Here is a 20386-nt window from a genome sequence, read left to right as displayed (position 1 = left end):
CTAGCTCTGTAATATAATTTTAAAAATAGCACTAGTTACTGTCTGAAAATCTTCACTTTTTCTGGTTGGTTTTATTTCTTTTTGAAATGTAAAGTTAAAGTAAGCTCTATCGGAATCAGGACTTGGAGCTAGAGGCATGTCTCAGTGGTAGACAGCCTGCCTCATAAGCACAAGGCCCTGAGTTCAAACTCTAGGACAACCAAACAAAAAAAATGCCAGGACTTGGTCACTACTGATTTACCTAGTGCCTGCTATATAGTAAATATGTGAACAAGTGACTAGCAGGACACTGATACGGTCATCCTAACGATTGCCAGCTTATAGGTTGAATAGCCTCATTACTACTATTGTGTTTGAATAGGCTTCCCTTTAGGAATTCTCTCTAGAATTCATCATGTGGCTTGCATATGTTAATTGGCATTTTCATACCCAGGAGTATTCAAGAGATTTCAGGAGGGAGCTAGGTGTGGTAAATACCTGTAATCCCAACCTTAGCAGTCTAAGGTTGGAGGATTATGAGTTTAGGGGCAGCCTGGGCTACATATTGAGATCCTATCTCAGAAAGAAAGAGAGCTGTGTGCTGGTGGCTCACACCTGTAATCCTAGCTACTCAGGAGGCTGAGATCTGAGGACTGCAGTTATAAAGCCAGAGTGAGCAGGATGGAAATAGAGCTGTAGCTCAACAGGATGGAGCTCTAGCCTTGAACAAAAGAAGCTCAGGAACAGTACCCAGGCCCTGAGTTCAAGCCCCATGACCAATAAACAAAAATAGATGAGGGGAGAAGAAAGGAAGGAAATGAAAGAAAAAGGGAAGAAAGAAAGAGAAAGGGAAGGAAGGATAAAAAGGAACAAATGTGGACAGAGTCCCTGGAGTTATATGTAGATCTGAACTGGCAACAGAAGTCCTGGCTCATAGTCTCAGTTTGTCAGTGGCATTTAGGTGCAATGTGGAGATAGTTGTTGGTCTAAGTTACATCTTTGTCTCCACTGAAGCACTGAGATTGAGTCTTCTGCACCCCCTTCACTCCTGCCCTGATGGACCCCAGAATAACTATTAAATGCTGACATTTGTAGAACAAGGCAGTTACGTGTTTTTGGGTTTTTTCCTGTGAGGGAATACGCTAATTGCACCTCTCAGTTGAATTTTGTCTTGTTTTACAGCAGTCTAACAAATAAGACAGAATGTCCCCCAGAGGACATTCTGGATAGCAGGGCTGTGAATGTGAGAAGCCCTTCAGTTTTCAACTCAAAGGAAAGAAAGAACAAACACTTTGCTGTTCTGTACCATTTCAGTGCAGCATTGAAGAGACTCCAAAGGTAACTGGAAAGTTCTGCTTGTTTAGAAAAACTGAAGAAACATGCCAGTAGCCAGAGACATGTGGAGATAGGAGTAGAAGGACCTGATATTGTTTATAAGATCTCTAGATTTGGATCTGGCTCTTACATTTGCGCATAACATGATACATTTTATTTTTTTGCAGTACTGGGGATAAACCCAGGGCTTCCTGTCACATACTAGACAGGTACTTTTCCACTGAGCTACACCCCCATGAAACAATTTGTAATGTGATACCACTGAATACAAATACGATGTAGTTTGTGCCATGTAAATAGAACAGATCTTGTTGGTTTATTCTTATGCTAACCTAATATTTAACAATATTGTATAATATCTTTTTAAGTTATTTGTTTTTATTTTTAATTTTTTTTGTCAGTTGTGGGGCTTGAACTCTAGGCCAGGGCTCTGTCCCTTAGCTCTTCAGCTCAAGGCTAGCACGCTACCACTTGAACCATGACACCACTTCCGTTTTTTTCTGCTTATGTGGTGCTGAAGAATCGAACCCAGGGCCTCATGCATGCAAGGCAAGCACTCTACCACTGAGCCACCTTCCCAGCCTCAAATTCTGTATTTTTAAGAAATTATCTTTTAAGTAGTTGGACAAAGAGGTTTCAATTCAACATGTCAGTTTGTGAGCACAATATATCTTGATCAGTGTCACCTCTTTCATCATTCACTGGCATCTCCCAAACCCACCCATCCCCTTAATTTATATAGTTCCATTTTCATACTATATTCTATATTATGTCTAGTGAAACAAATGTTTTAAAATGTCTCATTGAACCAATCCTTTTTTTTTTTTTTTGGTTGGAAAATACAAAGACAGACATGCTCAACTGATGATGTCTCTTGCGGCTTTGGGCTGCTTCTCAGGTTTCTTGGGCACTAGATGTCACTGTTGTTCCAGTAATGCACAATGGCAACTTGGTATCTAGACTTCTTAGCTGCTCTCTAGTAGTGTGCAAAAGAACATAAGGAATGTTCAGGGGTGGGGTGGTGGTAAGGGGTGAGGAGCTGTGAAGAAAACAGCAATGTCCAACCTTGTGCAGCAAGATTGGGCCCAGGAATGAAAAATGAGGTGACATATACTTTTTATGCTCCCCGCACCGCCCCCTCCCCCGTGTGTGTGTGTGTGTGTGTGTGTGTGTGTGTGTGTGTGTGTGTGTGTGTGTGTGTGTGTGTGTGTGTGTGTATGCATGTATGCGTGTGCACTCCCCCCCCCATTCTTTTCTGAGATAGGGTCTCACCATGAAGCCCAGGTTGGCCTGGAACTCCTGCCCCAGATTTCTGAGTGCTGGGATTTCAGGTGTGTACACGCACACCCAACCCTGCTTATGTTTGTTTTTCCGTTTTTATTTTTTGCCAGTCCTGGGGCTTGAATTCAGGGCCTGAGCTCTGTCCCTGAGCCTCTCTGTGCTCAAGACTAGGGCTCTACCACTTGAACCACAGCACCACTTCTGGCTTTTTCTATTTAGGTCCTACTGAGGAATCAAACCCAGGGCTTTATGCATGCTAGGCAAGCACTCTACCACTAAGCCATATTCCCAGTCCCTGCTTATCTTTTTTAAAACAGCCTCTTTGCATAAAATTTCTTCCCTCATTGAAATCAATTTAAGAGAGAGCCTTAAACAGACCCAGGGGCACAGCAGTAGTTCGATATTGCTTGTGTTCTTGCAGCAGAGCATTAGGAGTTTGGTGGAAACTGAGGGCCCCTGCGGTCATGAGGACATTGTACACAACGCAGATTCACCCCACAAAGGAGGAAGCTCCTATTTGCTGAGAAGCCACTTCTCCCAACCCCTTTCCTTTTATTCCTTAGTATCTTTGTTTTCCCCTCAGGCATGATATTGACCGTGTTATCAGTTACAATGGGTTTCTGGCTATACTTAGATGATCATTTTAAATGAGAGGAAAAAGTTGTTTCCCTGGTATTTTGGCCTTGATTATGCTATCTTCCTTTGGGTTATTTGTGTAAGTAGGCCAAACATGATGGTTTGGAGGGGTTTGATGGCCTTGTGGCTGCTCTTCCTTTGTTTAGTTTGAACCTTAACCTGTAACTCACAGTAATCTCAACAAGGTGGGTAATTCCACAGAAAATAAGAAAGAAACGGAGAAGAAACTGGCTGTGAAACCCATAGAAACCAAGAACAAGTTCTCCCAGGCGAAGCTGTTGGCAGGAGCTGTGAAGCATAAGAGGTCAGCCGGCACTCATACAATGAACCTCCCTCTGGCCTTGTCCCCTGCTAACTGTACTTGTAGTGATATCTAGAGCAAGCGGTTACTCAGCCTATGTCTCTGGAAAGCTTCTTCAGTGTCTACAATTCTCTTCCTTTCAGATTTGGTATCTCTTGTAGCCTTTGACCCTTGTGTGTCTGACCTTTTTTTTTTGGGGGGGGGGGTCCGGTCGTGTGGCCTGAACTCTGGGCCTGGGTGCTGTCCCTTAGCTCTTCAGCTCAAGGCTACCGCTCTACCACTTAAGCCACAGCGCCACTTCCAGTTTTTTTTCTTTTTGCTTATGTGGTGCTGGGAAATCGAACCCAGGGCCTCATGTATGCAAGGCAAATGCTGTACCACTGAGCCACCCTCCTAGCCCCTGTTTGACCATTTTTAACATCATAAAGTTGGTCTTGCTTCCTGTGCAAGCTCTTATTTACTCCTTTCCTTATTGATAACTTTACTACAGATTATTATAATTCCTGTCATACTAATGGGAAGCCTGACAATTGGAGAGGTTGAGAACTTTTGTTCAGGATCACACAATGGTAGAAGAGCAGGAACTCAGTATTTGAGCCTGTTGCTAGGCACATGAAGCAGCATGCTTGAAGCAGGGACTGTTAGAGGGTAATGAATACAAGAAAGAAGAATGTATTCTGCTCGGAGATGTGTGAGGTCTAGCTAGGGACAGCATTTGAAACATGATGCTTGAAGCCAGGTATAGTATAATGGCACATATTTATAATTCCAGCCCTGAGGAGGTGGAGGCAGGAGGATTGTGAGTTCCAGGTTAGCTTAGACTACGTATAGTCTTAGCCTACTATATAGACTCTGTGTTACGTATAGTCTTAGACTATATATATAGACTGTGTGTGTGTATGACTACATATAGTCTTAGACTACGTATAGTTTTACTTTCAAAAATAAAACAAAACAAAAAAGCCAAGTGCCAGTGGCTCACACCTATAATCCTAGGTTCTCAAGAGGCTTAGCTCTGAGGATAGCAGTTCAAAGCCTGCCTGGGCAGAAAAGTCCACGAGACTGTTATCTCCAGTTAACTACCAGAAAACCAGAAGTAGCACTGTGGCTCAAGTGGTAGAGTGCTAGCTTTGAGCACAAACAGACTCAGGGACAGTGCCCTGGCCCTGAGCCCTACAGCCAACAACAACAACAAAAGACAAGAAAAAGATGCTGATTGGGTAGGACACTAGGGCTTTGATAAATAAGAGCGAGAACATCCCAAGCAGAGTGAACAGCTGCTTCAAAGACATTAAAAGAATGTGGCAGCTGTGACAGGGTTACAGACCTGGCTGTGGCTCAGTTTGATTGATGTGGGGGGGTGGTAGTACTACCCAGAGATTTTGCTAACTTCTTTCTTATGCTCCTTCTCCCTTTTCAAGACCTAAAATGGTATAGAGTGGTTGAATCAGTTGGACCAACCAGACCATGAGCAAAATGATGTTAAGTTTAAGTGTAGTCTATTAGGAAAATCAATATGGCATATTGGCAGCTAGCCATGTGTTTTGAAAGGAGTGTATTGATGCAGTCTTGGGGTTTGGCACATCAGCCATCTGCCGCAGATGTTCCTAAGAACATTGCCTACATGTAAAATGTCGTGGTACAGCAGAGGCGAGGGGAGGATGAGTAGCCTGAAAAGGGCCCACAGCTATGAATCACTCCTTGCAAGAACTCACTAAGGAAGTGGCACTGTGGCTCAAGTGGGAGAGCCCTCGCTATGAGCTGAAGAGCTGAGGAATAGAGCTCAGGCCAAGTTCGAGTCCCATGACTGACATCAAAACAAAGCAAAACAAAACAAGAACTCACTAAGTTGCTACACAAGCGCTATAGTCTTAGTATTCAGACCTGGGTAGTTTTACTGGATTATGCCAAGGAAGAGTTTTTCAGGTAGACACCTCTTGGTGGTGCTCTTGCTCTTGCTGGTACCAAGTGGGTATTTTACCTGTTTACCTTAATTAAATCACCTCAGAAGTGCTCTGTTAACTTATTTGGTGACCGGCATAGAAGTCTTCTTGGGTTTTGAAACTATATCATGCTTTGCACAAGCAAAGTAATGACTTTGCCTCTTGGGGCAGGAATTCCCAATAACCCCCGCCCTGGGCTTATGGATTTGCCTGTGAATTTAAGAATGTGAATTCCCAGGCCTCATTGGTGCACTAATTTGAAGTGTGGACTCTTGATTGTTCACATTTGTGGTTGATTCTGATGGCTGGTGAAGATCTGAAGCTGCTCGTGTGTAGGAAGACTGGAAGCAGCACCTATTTCACGCCTTCTTCAGAGAGATCCTTGCTTTGTTGGTATAGACAACTGTTGGGTACCTAGCTGATTCATATTCAGTTATAAGTTCCAGTGCTACAAAATTTCCTCAGCTTTTATTGAATGCAAGTTTTAGATTTCCTTCTAAGTATTTAAAAAATTTCCCATGTGACTTAGGTTCAGGAACAGTTGAAAAATATATTTTAAATTTTCTGTGTTGAAATAACCATATTTCAGTGGTTCTAAAATAAACCTCTTTCTTACCCCACATTTTAACACATTCAGTGGTGTCTTAGAAGCTGTGAAATATGCTATTCATTATGTATTACTGATACCTAACTTAATTACACTGGCTTGTATGCATATTGAGGGGTGTGTGTGTGTGTCCCTGTGTGCGTGCACATGCTTGTGTGTGCTGGTTCTGGGGGTTGAACTCTGGGTTTCCTACTCTCATTTGGCTTTTTCATTCATTCATGCCTGGCACTCTGCCACTTATGCCTTGTCTCCACTTCCTTCTTTTTGCTGGTTAATCAGAGTCTCTTGGATTTGTTTGCCCAGGCTAGCGTTGAATTGCCGTCCTCAGATCTCAGCCTCTTGAGTAGAGTTACAGGTGTGAACCACCAGCACCCATCTAGCACTGCCTTTTTAAGGGTAGTCACTGCCTCTTTAAGAGTAGCCACCATCTTACAAGAAGTTATTTTAGTTAAGCCACTCCTGTTATAAGAATTGCTGTTATAGGGGCTGGAAGCATGGCACAAGCAGTAGAGCACCAGCTGACTTCTGACAAGTCAGAATACTTGGCCAAGTATTCTGGTTTTGGTTGATTGCTCAGATAAACTTTGAACCATTTCAAATTAGCCAATCAAAAGATTATGAACAGTATAGTAGCTTTACAATAAAAAAAAAAAAAGATTATGAACATAATTTCTGACCAGTCAGTATAAAGGGCAGTACTGTGTTAGGGATAAAACCTGGTGCACTGCCCACCCTGAGCACTTGCTTACTTGGTTTCCTGTTTGTAGCAGGCGTTTTGACACAAGTGAACTTTGATTAGGAACCCAAATAAAGGCTTTCCATTTCCGATCATTCCAGCATCCCGAGGCTGCCCATGACTCTCTTAAGCTTTGATCCTTGAGATTGATCATAGCTGAGATTACTGTGTTTTCATTACAGCTCAGAGAGTGGGAACAGTGTGAAAAGACTGAAACCAGACCCTGAACCAGATGAGAAGAGCCAAGGTAGGTGGCACCTTCCTTTCTCTTTTACTCATACACCTTGTGAAGCATGATGAGGAACTGGGATCATTCCATTCATAAATTAGGGGATTCCTGTCTTCATACAAACCTTCCTAAACCTGGTTTCCAAACTTTTATACCAAGCAAGATTTGTATTTGAGGCTAGCAGCTGCCCTGCAAAAGAAATACATTAGATGCCATGAAGCTGGAAAGTGACAATTGCTGTCCTGGGAGTGCTTATAAAGCCCTGGTCAGATGACCTCTTCTCACAAAGGGCTTTGTCTCTGTCTCCGCCAAATGTCAAGTTTCTTGATTTCACCTGGTTTGCTACCATGGGAAGTTGAATGCCTAGCTCCTGCTGATGGTTGGATTGAGCCTAGAAGTTTAATAGAATTCCCAGGAGTACGTTTGCTTTGCCTAATGATTTTTATGTGATGAATCTGCTTCTATATCAAGTGGCACCAAATAAGTAAAGGCGAATATTCTTAGAGACTGGATTAGAAATGAGAAATTCGCTGGGCACTGGTGGCTCACACTTGTAATCCTAGCTACTCAGGAGGCTGAGATCTGAGGATCACAGTTCAAAGCCAGCTGGGGCAGGAAAGTTGTGAGACTCTTATCGCCAATAAGCCACTCAGAAAATCTGAAGTGGCGCTGTGGCTCAAGTGGTAGAGCGCTAGCCTTGAGCTGAAGAGCTGAGTGACAGCGCCCAGGCCCAGAGTTGAAGCCCCATGACCAACAAAAAAAAAAGAAAGAAAAATGAAATGAGAAATTCAAGTCTGTTTTTTATCTGACTCTATTAAACTTAGCAGGTCATCTAAAAAACAGAGCTTATGTTTCTTTATCTCAAAAAAAAAAAAAAAGCACTTTTAAAAATGACCCATAGAATACCAGTGATGGCTATTACTTTTATCCTTTGGCTCTAGAATCTGCTTATAAAAAGGACTATGAGCGAAGAGCCGCTCTTTCACCAACACTGTCTTCAATCTAGTTCTTTTCCACATGGAAGAAATATTATACATTTCTATGTACCCATCCAGACCTATTCTGTGTATGTACAAACATATATGTACTTGCTGGGCACAGTGGCTCACTTCTATAATCCTAGCTACTCAGAAGGTATAAATCTGGAGGACTGTGGTTTCAGGCCAGGCCAGGCAAAAAAATTTGCAAGACCTATGTCAATAAACTAGGTGTGGCAGCATGTTCCTGTGATGCCAACTACACTGAAATCTGTAGATGGGAGGACTGTGGTCTCAGGCCAGCGCTGGCAAAAATGCATGACCCTGCTTGGAAAATAATGAAAGCAAAAAAGGGCTGGAAGTGTCGCTAAAGAGGTAGAGCTTCTGCTTGGCCAGCATAAAGCTGAGTTTAAACCCTAGTACCACCCAAAAGAAGAAATCCCCCATTTTATTATAGATAACTTCAAAGAGATTCAGAAGTTTGAATAACAGTATAAGAACTTCTATATCCTACTATCAGTGTGTGTGTGTATGTGTGTGTGTGTGTGTGTGTATTTTGTGTGTGTGTGTGTGTATTTTGTGTGTGTGTGTGTGTGTGTGTGTGTGTGTGTGTGTGGTGCAAGGGATTGAACTGGGACCTTATGCACACTAGGCATGTGTTTTACCACTGCGCCCTTAAAGGCTTGTAGGATGTATCCAGTGTTCACTTACACCTTCCCAAGTATGGTGTTTGGTGGCAAATCCCAGAAATCATTTCATAATTCTTTAATATATTTCTAAAAAGTAACTTAGTTTAACAATAGTAATACCATGACCATATCTATAATAATCACAATAATTATCAAATGTCAAGTTAGTATTATTTTCCTAGTTTATCTATTTTGGAAATAGGGTCTCTGTTAGCTTTAGCTGGCTTCAAGGTTGCAGTCTTCCTCAGATTCCTGAGTGGTGGAATTACAAGTGAAGTACCACTGCACTTGGCTTAATTGGCAAATTAGTTTGTTTTGTTTTGTTTTGTTTTGTTTAAAAAAAGGATCCAAGGAAGGGCCAACCTTTGTATTTGGCTCAAAAAGATTGTCTTAAAGTTACTGGAATATAACTCGCCTGTTAAAGTAATACTGCTCAGTGATGTTTTGTGTGTTGACAAGGTTGTGCAGTCGTCACAATTGCTATCTAATTCCAAAACGTTTTCAACAAGCAAAAGAAAGCCTTTACCTCTAACAAGATACTCCGCATGCCCTCTTCTCTTTAGTCACTGGCAACCACTGATCAGTTTCTTTGTGGATTTGCCATTCTGGACCATTTCATGTCAGTGTAATCAAGAATTATGTGTTCTTTTGTGTTTGGCTTCTTTTAAGTTAGTATGTTTTCAACATTCATCCATGTTTTAGCATGAAGTACTATTTACTAGTGGCTGCCTAATGCCTGTTTATATAACATACACATTTTGTTTGCCCATTATTCTGGGCATGTAGGGTTTTTGGCTAATATGAATTATGCTGCTGTGAATATTTGCATACAGGTTTTTGTATAGGCAACTGTTTTTAGTCTCAGGTCATGTGATAACTGTATATTTAACTTTTTGGGAAACTACTACTTTCCAAAGTAAGTGCACTATTTTTCCTTTGTACCAACAGCATATGAAGGTTCTGATCTCTTTACATCCTTACCAATACTTACCTCTCTCTTTTTTAAAAAAATTATTATATACATCCTCATGGGTAATTTCTTTTATAGTGGAGGTGATTTTTTTAAATGTAGTTTGCTGTGCACTTCGTCACAGATTCATTGTGGTTTTGATTTGCATCTCCCTAATGATTGATGACAATCATCATCTATCTCTTTGCCATTTTTATGTTTTTCTTTAGGAAAGCATATATTCAACCTTCAAGTTAGAATTCCCTATATATTTTGAATATTGGGCACTTAATCAGATAGATGATTGCAAATATTTTCACTTTCTCCATAACGTCCTTTGAAGCATAAGGTTTTAGTTTTGGTGGCATCTTTCTTGTGCTTTAGGTATCATGTAAGAAACCATTAACTAATTCAAAGTTAAAAAGGTTTATGCCTGTTTTCTTAAAAGAATTTCACCCCATCTTTGTTTAATTCTGGGGAATATAGGCATATGGCATGAAGTAAGGATCCAGTGCCAGTCTATAGGAGTGTTGAGACAGTTGTTCTTTCCTGCACTGAACTGTCATGGCTTCCTTGTTGAAAAACCATTGACTATAAACATATGGATTCATTTCTGGGTTTTCTACTCTGTTGATCTTTACATCTGCCCTTATGCCACTACTAGTCTTGATCATGCTTACTTTGTAGCTTAGTTTTTAAATTGGGAAGTATGAGTCCATCAGTTTGTTCTTTTAAAGATTATTCTATTTCCATTTTGAAATAAGCTCATCAGTCTGCCAAAGTAACAGCTAAGACTTTGATAGAGATTGTTGGAATCTTGGATTGAGTTGGGAATGTTGTTTTTGTGTGTATGAATGTATGTGCATGCCTGTGCACACATGCATGTGCACACATACACACTAGAACTCAGGGCCTTGACTCTATTCCTCAGCTTTTCTGCTCAAAGCTAGTATTTTACCACAGCTCTACTTTAGGCTTTTTAGTGGTTACTTGGAGATAGGAGTCTCATGGGCTTTCCTGCTTGGGCTGGCTTTGAACTGTAATCCTCAGATCTCAGCCTCCTAAGTAGCTAGGATCACAGGTCTAGCTTTTCCTTCTTTTAAGTTATTGTTTCTTTTGTATTTGCAAAGAAAGTGAGTCTGTTCTGTGTGGTATCCTATATTCTAGATTTCACTGTGGTGTTCCTTGTAAAATGAGAATTAGATCTAGGAGCTTGACTAGTTTGAAGTGATTTTTTTTTGTAAGAATACTCAATCTGTTGATTTTATATTTCTAATCATTATGAGTTTTACTGTATTTTAACTTTTTTTTGGGGGGGGGTCTGATCGAGGGCCTGAATTCTGGGCCTGGGTACTGTCCCTCAGCTCTTCAGCTCAAAGCTAGCGCGCTCTACCACTTAAGCCACAGCGCCACTTCGGCTTTTTTTTTTTTTCTTTTTCTGCTTATGTGGTGCTGAGGAATTGAACCCAGGGCCTCATGCATGCAAGACAAGCGCTCTACCACTGAGCCACCTTCCCAGCCCAGTATTTTAATTTTTGTATTACTTAATTCACTTGTTATTGTACTGTGTGAAACACTGTATAAGTACCCATGGAGAACTTTTTTCCCTTCTTTTTCTTTTTTTGTCAGTCCTGGGTCTTGAATTCAAGGCTTGGGCACTGTCCCTGAATTTATTTTGCTCAAGGCTAGTACTCTGCCACTTGAGCCACAGCGCCACTTCCAGCTTTTTCTGTTTATGTGGTACTGAGGAATTGAACCCAGGGCTTCATGCATGCTCTACAAGTACTTTACCACTAACCCACATTCCCAGCCCACCATGGAGAACTTTTTTTTTCTTTCATATATATATATTTTTTTAATTGTGAAAATACCATATAGAGGGGTTACAGAGAACTTTTTTAAGGCTGTATAGTATTGTGCTATAATATATCCCATTTTTAAATTTATGAGATTTTTTTCCCCTATTCTGGGGTTTAGTAATAACCTCCCACATGCATAATTTTTATACACATGAAAACTAAACTCAGGTCAAATACTTAGAACAAGAATTGTTCCTTAGAACTAGAATTGTTTCTTAGAAATAGAAATTGTTTCTTAGAACTATAAATGGAACCAAATTGCCATTCAGAAAAACGATTTCAGTTTATACTTAGGAAGTCCTGTTGACTTTTTTTTTTCTTTTTTGGTGACAGTACTGGGGCTTGAAGTCAGGGCCTGGGTACTGTCCCTTAGCTTTTATGCTCAAAGCTGGTGCTTTACCACTTGAGCAACAGCTCCAATTCCAGCTTTTTGCTAGTTAGAGATAAAAGGACTTTCCTGCTCAGGCTGGCTTCAAACCAGGATCCTCAGATTGCTGAATAGTTTTGGGTATAAGCCACCAGCACTCGCCTGATGGCTTAACATATGGGAAACTCATTCAAACATGACTACTTAGATAGTATAAATGTGTGCACTTGGTGTTTTGTATCTGTGGGTTCAACTAACCATGTTGAAAAACTTGGAAAGGAAAACACTGCATTTGTACTGAAAATGTATAGGCTTAAAGTATATGGGAGGATATGCATATTATATTCATATATATATATATATATATATATATATATATATTACATGTAAATACTATACCATTTTATATAAGGGCAAGTCTTGGAACAAATTCCCTGAGGATACTGAGGAAGATACATACAGTATTTATATATGCACATACACATACAAATACATACAACTTCATAGGAATCGTAAGCACATTTCAACCAATAAATTGGTTAATCCTGGGTAGGGATTGTTGGAGTGAATCAGTGGAAAGGAAAACTATGAGGCTTCTTTGAATTATCCCAGGCAGACATTTGTGTTTCAAATCTGTTACTACTATTATTTTTGTCGTTCTAAATGCCTTCTTCCTACTCCTGCATCCTTTTAGCAGAAGATAGGCAGGGGATCTCCTCCTTAGTTGGGAGGAAAAGCCCCAAAGAGAATGCCTCCAAAGCTTGCTTCAGAGACTTGTCCTCAGCAGTAGATAACCTGAAGGTAAGTCCTGCAGAAGATGTCCTGGAAAATATTTAGCTTCCATGCCAAAGACTAGCCTGGGCAGAGCATTTGAATGCCCGGTTGGTCCCTCTACTCTCAAGTCACGTATCTGCCCAAATCCCAAGAACATTTCCTATTTGTAATTTTCTGTGTTAATTTGGTATGACATTATAGTCCAGCAAATGCAGAAATTGGCAGGAAACTTCACCAAATGGGCGAGATCAGAGGGCACCTATTTATTCTGTTTTGTTAAGACTTGTAGTCTTTCTTTCTTGAAGCTTCCTAGATGACTAAAGTCTTTTCCCTTAAACTCCTCCAGTACCAGGTGGTCCGTTTCCTCAGTTGCCGTTCTATAGCTGGCTTCTTCCTTCCCTAGTCCAGCCCTTGTCCTCTATAGGTGCTCAGAACTTGATTCTTTTTTTTTCTCTCATCCTCTTCAGTTACTTTGCAGAATTTTTCTGCCAGATTACTGACAGTATTATTCTACATGTGATACACAATATACAGTGAGTACTCAAGTAATGACAGAGAGAGAAAGAGAGTGAGAGAAAAAGAGTGCTGATGTCTTTTACACTTTAAAGAGTATCTGATTTTGGCCATCACCCTTCCCATCCGAAGCTTGCAATAAAAGCATATTTTCTTGCATTCTCACACTTTGTGAATTCAGGCCTGCCATGTGCCAGATCCATGCTGTGTTCCTTGGGGCTGAAACGGCAAAGAAAGAACCCTCACTTTTCAGGGCTCTGCAGTTACTGGGGTACATAAGCTCACAGGCAAGAGTTAGGAATGAATAGTAAGCTTCCCATGTTCCCTACCACCCGCTCCTGGTAGCCATTGCTACCAGATTTTTATGTAGCTCTCCTCAGATATAGTTACACATATGTATTGGCATACACTGCCCCCTAAAAAATTATTATGTACATACACTGTTTCTGCACCTGGCCTTTTTCATTTAGTATATTATCTTGGTGAATAGGTGATTGTAGTACATAGATGCTTTATTCTTTGTTTTGTAGTGCTGAGGGATCATGCTAGTAATATTAGCACATTGCTGCTGAGCTATACCCTACCCCAGGGAGAGTCCATTACATAGCCTGTAGCCCACCACTTATTAATGGACCTTTGGGTTATTTTCAGCTTTCTGCTACAGTGCACAACACTTCAGTGAATGCTTTCTTATGAACATCACTTATGTTTGAAGGTCACTGAAATTTCAATGACTTGTTAGCTTCCTCACACATTCCTTCCTAATAAATTGTTTATATTTCTGTGTGAAAACCCATGTTTCTTTTTCTGTGAACTGTCAATGTCTTCTGCCTACTTTTCTTGGAGATTATAAATCGGAAGGACTCTTCTTATCTTCAAGACATTATTAGCTTTTGTGGTATGTGTTGCAAGTATTTGCCTCTGCTTTTGTATGCTTGTCACTGCTGTCTCTGCAATTGTTTGCTATTCTTATTTTACTTGTCTACATGTACGTGCTTCAACATTGCTTATCCCTTCGCAGCCTCATTCTCCTTGTTCTCCCTTTTCAAAGCATCCAGAAAAGATGAGCACATAAACTGAGCTGGCGTAGGATAACTTTTTTAGCCTCTTACTACTTTTCTTTGTCTTCTGAGAAAAATACTTCCTTTCACAAGTCTGTTTTCCCCCTGTGGTACTTGGGCTTGACTCACAGGGCCTTATGCTTGTTAGGCAAGTGCTCTACCACTTGAGCCATACCTCTAGCCCTCTTCGGCTTTTTAATCTTTTTCGGTTAAGGTGACATATATATTTTTTTTTGGGGGGGGTGGGTCTGAACTGGTCTCTAACCACCATACTCCCGTGTTTACCTCTTGATAGTAGCTGGGGTGAGAGGAGCATACCACCACCATTTCTAGCCTATTTTTGATCATTATCTTCCTGTCTCTGCCTCCTGAATATCTGGGATTACATGTGTGAATCACAATATCTGGCTCTTTTTGCATTTTCTTAAGGCATAGTGAGATGTTGGTGCTTTGAAGAGAAGTTTCAGAAAGGGCTGTGCTTCCCAGACTGAGGCAGTGGCAAGGAACTCCATCCTTTAGTTTGCATTGAGCTTCAGTATCCTTTAGTATTTTTTTTTGGCGGGGGGGGGTCAGTCTTGGGGCTTGAATTCAGGGTCTGGCTCTGTCCCTGAGCTCTTTCACTCAAGGGCCACTTCTGGTTTTTGAGTGGTTAGTTGGAGATAAGAGTCTCAGGACTTTTCTGCCCTGGCTGGCTTTCAACCGAGATCCTCAGATCTCAGCCTCCTAAGTAGCTAGGATTACAGGTATGAGCCAGCGGCACCTGGCCACTTTAGTACTTTTTGATTCAGGTTTGGTTTAATGTGTTCTACTGTAAATAGCCTATAAACTTGTCAAGTCATCCGATTTCCCTCTGTTAGTAAACAGGGATAATACAGGTTGTTGATAATACAGTTGTTACAGCGGTTATAAGAGGATGGAAAAAGGGGTGGAGAGGCATCTTTTAACCTTCTAGCTTGAGGTGTTCCATCGTTGGAGTGACTGCATAACTAGACTTCCTGGGAAGAAAAGAGGTGACATGCATGTCATTAAACATGGTCTTAAAATGTTGGTTGGTGTGGTTTCATTGTCCTCAATTGTAAAAGACACATAGACATAGAAAGCAAAGGTTGTGTTTAATCCTCTTCCTGTCTGGGAAGAGTGCCCTTGATAATAAAACATGTTATTCTGCTGCAATTGTTTGGCCTTCAGCATGCGTTGGTGCTGGCTAGCATATTGGTCAAGTGTGGTGTAAGGAGGATATCAGATCTGAGTGCAACTGGCTGTAAGACCATGACTTGTAAGTACAGGCAGTCAGACCAGGACAGGTGACACTACAAGGTAGTTTGTCTTCTATCTCTGAGAGGAGATGAGCATTTAGACAGGCTGTGGGGTTCAAGTCCTTTGTGTGGTTCAAGTCCTAGCTTTGCCTCTTATCTTTGAAGTTATTTCACCTCCCGGTGTCTCACTTCCTCCTGTAAAATGAGGATAAGCAGAGTCTTGACTGCACAGCCCCATTTTGGGGTTCCACGGCATCTGTGGGAGATTCCCTGGCATAGTACTGGACTGTGGTGACAGGCCCTCACTTTGAAAAGAGTTAACCATTTGTCCCCTTTTTTTTGCAGAGACCCCATCGTGTGTGTCTCTGGGAAGCGCATCTCTGAGCAGCCCCTCCATCCACTGCCCCTCGGCTGCTGTGTGCATCGGCATCCTCCCAGGCTTGGGCGCTTACTCGGGGAGCAGCGACTCTGAGTCCAGCTCAGACAGCGAGGGCACCATCAATGCCACTGGCAAGATCGTCTCCTCCATCTTCCGAACCAATACCTTCCTCGAGGCGCCCTAACTTCTGACCTTTCCACAGGAGGCTCCTCCCCAGAGGGTTCAGACTTTACACCACCCTCACAGAACTCCTCCACCTGCTTCCTGTGCACACCATGGCACTTTTAACCTGACCTGAAAATGTGCCAGAATCCAGTTATGGCCTGAACTGTTTGGTTTTCTTTCCACTCCAGCACAGGTGACTAGACCTGTCCACTGCCTTTCCTCACTGATGGTTAGGGTGGGATGAGGTCCAGAGGAGGCTCCAGCCAGCTCCCTGGGGATAGGCTTAATTGGCTTGCAGAAGGAGTCATTGAGTTTTATTGCTGTCTTGGTTTTTCCTTTCCTTTAGCAGCACAAGGAAGCAAGGGCAGTTACTGGACCTGTTTAAATGTTCTGTTGTAGACACATGCTGTTTGGTTCTGCTGTGTTTGGAGCATGCGGGGAAGGAGGGCTGACTTCAACATGGTGAAAAGCCTCCCTGGAACTAAGTCCTGACGTGTGACTCAGTAAAGATGATTCCTCCATACCTGCAGGGCTGTTGGTGAACACCAGCCTTCTCTGTAAAGCTTTTTCTTGTTCTCAGCCGCGCTCTTCTCTCCACCGACCCGAGTATAGGAAGGGACTAGTAAGAATAAGGTAGCCATCTTCTCAGCTTTTCTTTACCTGGCAATTTATCTTGTTTTTGTTCTTGAAATAAAAGACTTGCTTTAAGATTCTAAACATTAGAGAGACAAACAGGCCTTATTTAATCGTAGCCAGAAACCAGAACTGCTGTTAGGTATGTTAATGAGATGACTATTTCTAGAAGCTTCTGGAATCTTAATACTGCAAAGTAGTGGGACACGCCTGTGTTATGACTGTACTCTGAACTCCTCTGAGGCGCTGCTCTACTTGATGTGTAGTACAGTTGTGGCTTTTGACTGTGGAAGCTATTTCTAGCCTAAGGTGCTGCCCTAGTACTTTTCCTTTATTTAGTACCCTGCAGCTTCTTCTCTTCCCAAACAGAGCAGACAAAGAACCTCTTTGTCGCTAGGGTACCAGGGACTCAGCACTTTGAGAAGGAGGGAGAACAGAGGGAAAGAAGAAGAGATGTAGAGGTCTCGAGGACCCAGGTGGATGTGAGCTCGAAAGACAGCCTATGTTTCGCTGCTTCAGCACAGACCTGAGCAGTGTTCTTCCCCTTGGTTTAGCATCAATTGTTTCTCCTTCCCTGGGTGTGAGACTGAGCGAGACACATACTGAATGTGTTGGCACTGTGATGCTGGCAGGCAGAGAAACTACTCACTTTACCGTGGGCAGAGAGGCCTCCGGATCTCATCCAACCCACTTCTTTTCCCCTTCCAGTACAGCAACACATGGGTGCCTATTGGCAGATGGTGGCTTCCCTTCGCCCGAAGCGCATGCTTGTAAGTGCTGCCTTTCTCAGGACTTCTTGGTGCTAATTGTTCCTGACTGTCGGTGTGGGCACGTCAGGGTTGTGCTAACAAACAAGAAGTGTAGGTAAAACTGTGTAGGCACCTTCTGCCTCTCTGTTCCGTTGTTCCTGTGATGGTGCTGTCATGATTACAGCTTGTACCCGAAGCAACCCCAAACCATTTTAGAAGGCAGACCAAGGCATCAAAGTCACTATTGTTATGCGGTTTGACTTTGCAGAGGCCATTACTGCACCTCATGGCCTCTGTTGATGTTGGAAGAAGTTGACAAATGGTTGCAGGGATTAAAACCATACATTAACTTCAGTGCTTACAAACCTGTCAGAGGATGAGCTCATGCTTCCCCCTGTGCTGCCAGCTCTCTGCTCTCACTGCTAGACTGTCTTAAGCAAACAGTCTTCAGACTTCTTCTTTCTCTTACTATAGAAGCCAGATTAGCCCTCAACTTACTACCTTCCTACCTTAGCCTCCCAAGTGCTGGGATTGCAGGCATGCACCACTACATGGGAGCAGACAGATTTCTGCTGTTAGTGTCTCAGGAGAGATTGTATGTCCGTGGCTCTTGTACCTATCCATGCAGAGCCCTGGAATTGAAATAAGCTTCTGTAGAAACCATTGCTGGCAGGGGCTGGGGCTGACTAATGGGAAGGGAAAGCAGCTTGGGGAGGTGTTCAGGGTAGACATAATGGTTCTATCTTGGAATAGACAGACAGAAACACTTCCTTAAACCTTGGAATATAGTCATTGGCTCCAGGTTGGCAGTTCTGAGTCTGCACATTAATCCAGCTGTGAATGGGAGAATGTTTGACTTTGATCCATACTAAACATGCACATTATTTCCCTAGTACTTTTTTTTTTTTTTGGCCAGTCCTGGTGCTTGAACTCAGGTCCCTGAGTCCTTTTGCTCAAGGCTAGTATCTCCCACTGGAGCCACAGTACCACTTGTGGACTTTTCTGTTTATGTGGTTCTGAGGAATGGAACCCAGGGCTTCATGCATGCTAGGCAAGCACTCTACCACTAAGCCACATTCCCAGCCCAGAGTACAATTTTTTACATGTTACTTACACAGTATTAGATTCTATTTAAGTAATCTGGAGACAACTTCAAGTCTATGAGATGTGTGTAGGTCCTATACAAGTACTGGATAGAAAAGACTTGAGCCATCCGTAAATCTGGATATCCAATGTGGGTTCTGGAACCAGTAACCTACTGACTGTACTCCTGCCTTACCAACGAGGATTTTACAACCAGGTAAGAGGGCTACAAACAGGTTTGGGGTATGTCTCTTAAAGCCTGCTTACGTTGTCCTCAGTGGCAATATAACTAACCACATGAGTGGGGAGCTCGTTATAGCTAAAGACCGTCTCCCTGGTAGGCCTTCTAGGTACTTCCTATCATTCCTCCTGGGGCCTGTCACTCACCTGGGTGGGGAGAAAAGGTGCTTGCAAGTCAAAAGCACCTATTTTCCTGGAGGCTGATGTGACTGGACCCAGATATCACTCCAGCTTCTGTGGTCTTTCTCTCTGATTGCCCCATCCTACCCCAGCCCCTCGGCTTCAGCTTTCCCTTCTCCCTGGGAACTCAACCTCATTACAACTTCATGGACATACCAGTGATTCCGAACTTAAGAGTCAGATGTTTGCTTGCTGTGTTACTCTGGCAAGGTCCTCACTGGTAAAGACTTCACTTTCTTCCTGAGCAAGCAGAAATAGTACCACCTCCTAAGGAGGGGGAAAGTCACATGGAGCAGGTGCTTGGTAAATGGTAGTCACCATGAGTGCTGTCACCTCGGATCTCCATTTCCAGGTTGGTGTGCAGAGCATGGAGAGGTGTGACCTGTATGGGCTTATGGACTGTGCTGGCCTTCCTAGCCAGGCTGGGCCTTTCCATGACGTGCTGGGGCTCAGATCTGGTGTCCGGAGCCCCAGTGCCAGCTTCTGCAGTGCACTCCTCTCCCAGCCAAATGTGAACGGCTCAGGCACACCTGGTTCCTTACTGCCATCTCAGACCCTCCAGGAAAAACAAGGAGAGCGCAGTGGCAGCAAACAGCCATTTGGACTTGGGTGTTTTCTTGGCTTCTTGGCATGCCTAGCCTACTTATGCATTCTGCATTCCCGGGTGGAATGCAAGCTCTGCTCTGTGGGAGGCTGGAATCTTGGCAACACTTTTGTAGTCACAGGTTGAGTACAAGAAGGGAGTCACACATCTCATGCCTTAATGATGCTGTCAAGGGATGGCCTTTTGCTCCCTTACCTGCTGGAGCAGCGGCTTCAGGGAGGGGTAGTCTCAGCAATAGGCAGAGTATGGCTCAGGCAGAAGGGAAGGCAATTGGCTGGAGCTTTCTGCCATAGTCTGTAGTCTCATTCTAGCTCAGTGATAGTCACTGTATTGGAATTGGTGGCATTCTGGGGAGCAGCCCTCTTCCGCATTTTTTTTTGTCTTCTTTTTTGGTACTGGGGACTGAACCTAGGACATTGCATTTGCTAGGCAAGTGCTTTGCCACTGAGCCACATCGCAACTCCCCTTCTCTCAGTTCTAGAGGAAATCAGAACCCCCCATCTCAGTGACTTGACTGCACTGCACTGCTCCGTGGTGGAACTAGGATTTTCACTGGAGCATTTGAAAGACTGGCTTTCTATGGTTTCAGAAACAAACACACTGCCTTCATGGAAGCTTCTGTCTACTCAGGTTCCCAAGTTACCTCCTGCCATCCGTGTGTGATAGGAGAACCAAGTAGCAGCTCTGAGACCTGGGGAGTTAAAAGGGATTGAGTCCTGGTCTGGGTGTGGGTTCCCCTTCCTCCTGAGGACTAGGCCAGCAAGAGTGCACTGCATGCCTCACCTTGGTGTCTCAGACAGGGCTACGGCAGACCTCAGAAGGCTCAGAGGCCCAGAGGCTCAACCCTGGTCTACACACCTG

General features: G+C 42.9%; 1 protein-coding gene across 5 annotated transcripts in view; it reads left to right on the top strand.

Annotated features, from left to right (window-relative positions):
- Psme3ip1 (proteasome activator subunit 3 interacting protein 1) overlaps window positions 1-16758 on the top strand; it is a 33574-nt gene extending 16816 nt beyond the window's left edge. For all 5 annotated transcript variants that reach the window (XM_042689917.1, XM_042689918.1, XM_042689915.1 and 2 more), the window contains 3 exons: window positions 3402-3535; window positions 7001-7065; window positions 15838-16758. In XM_042689917.1, coding sequence (XP_042545851.1) covers window positions 3402-3535; window positions 7001-7065; window positions 15838-16055 — 417 coding nt within the window. In that variant the 3' untranslated portion in view covers window positions 16056-16758. The remainder of the gene's footprint in view (window positions 1-3401; window positions 3536-7000; window positions 7066-15837) is intronic.
- The last annotated feature ends 3628 nt before the right edge of the window (window positions 16759-20386 follow it).

The sequence above is a fragment of the Dipodomys spectabilis genome, unplaced genomic scaffold (genome assembly GCF_019054845.1).
Source record: "Dipodomys spectabilis isolate Male_0828 unplaced genomic scaffold, ASM1905484v1 ptg000130l, whole genome shotgun sequence".
Classification (NCBI taxonomy): Eukaryota; Metazoa; Chordata; class Mammalia; order Rodentia; family Heteromyidae; genus Dipodomys; species Dipodomys spectabilis.
The sequence above is the reverse complement of the archived record's forward strand: the minus strand, read 5'-3'. Positions and strand labels throughout refer to the sequence as shown.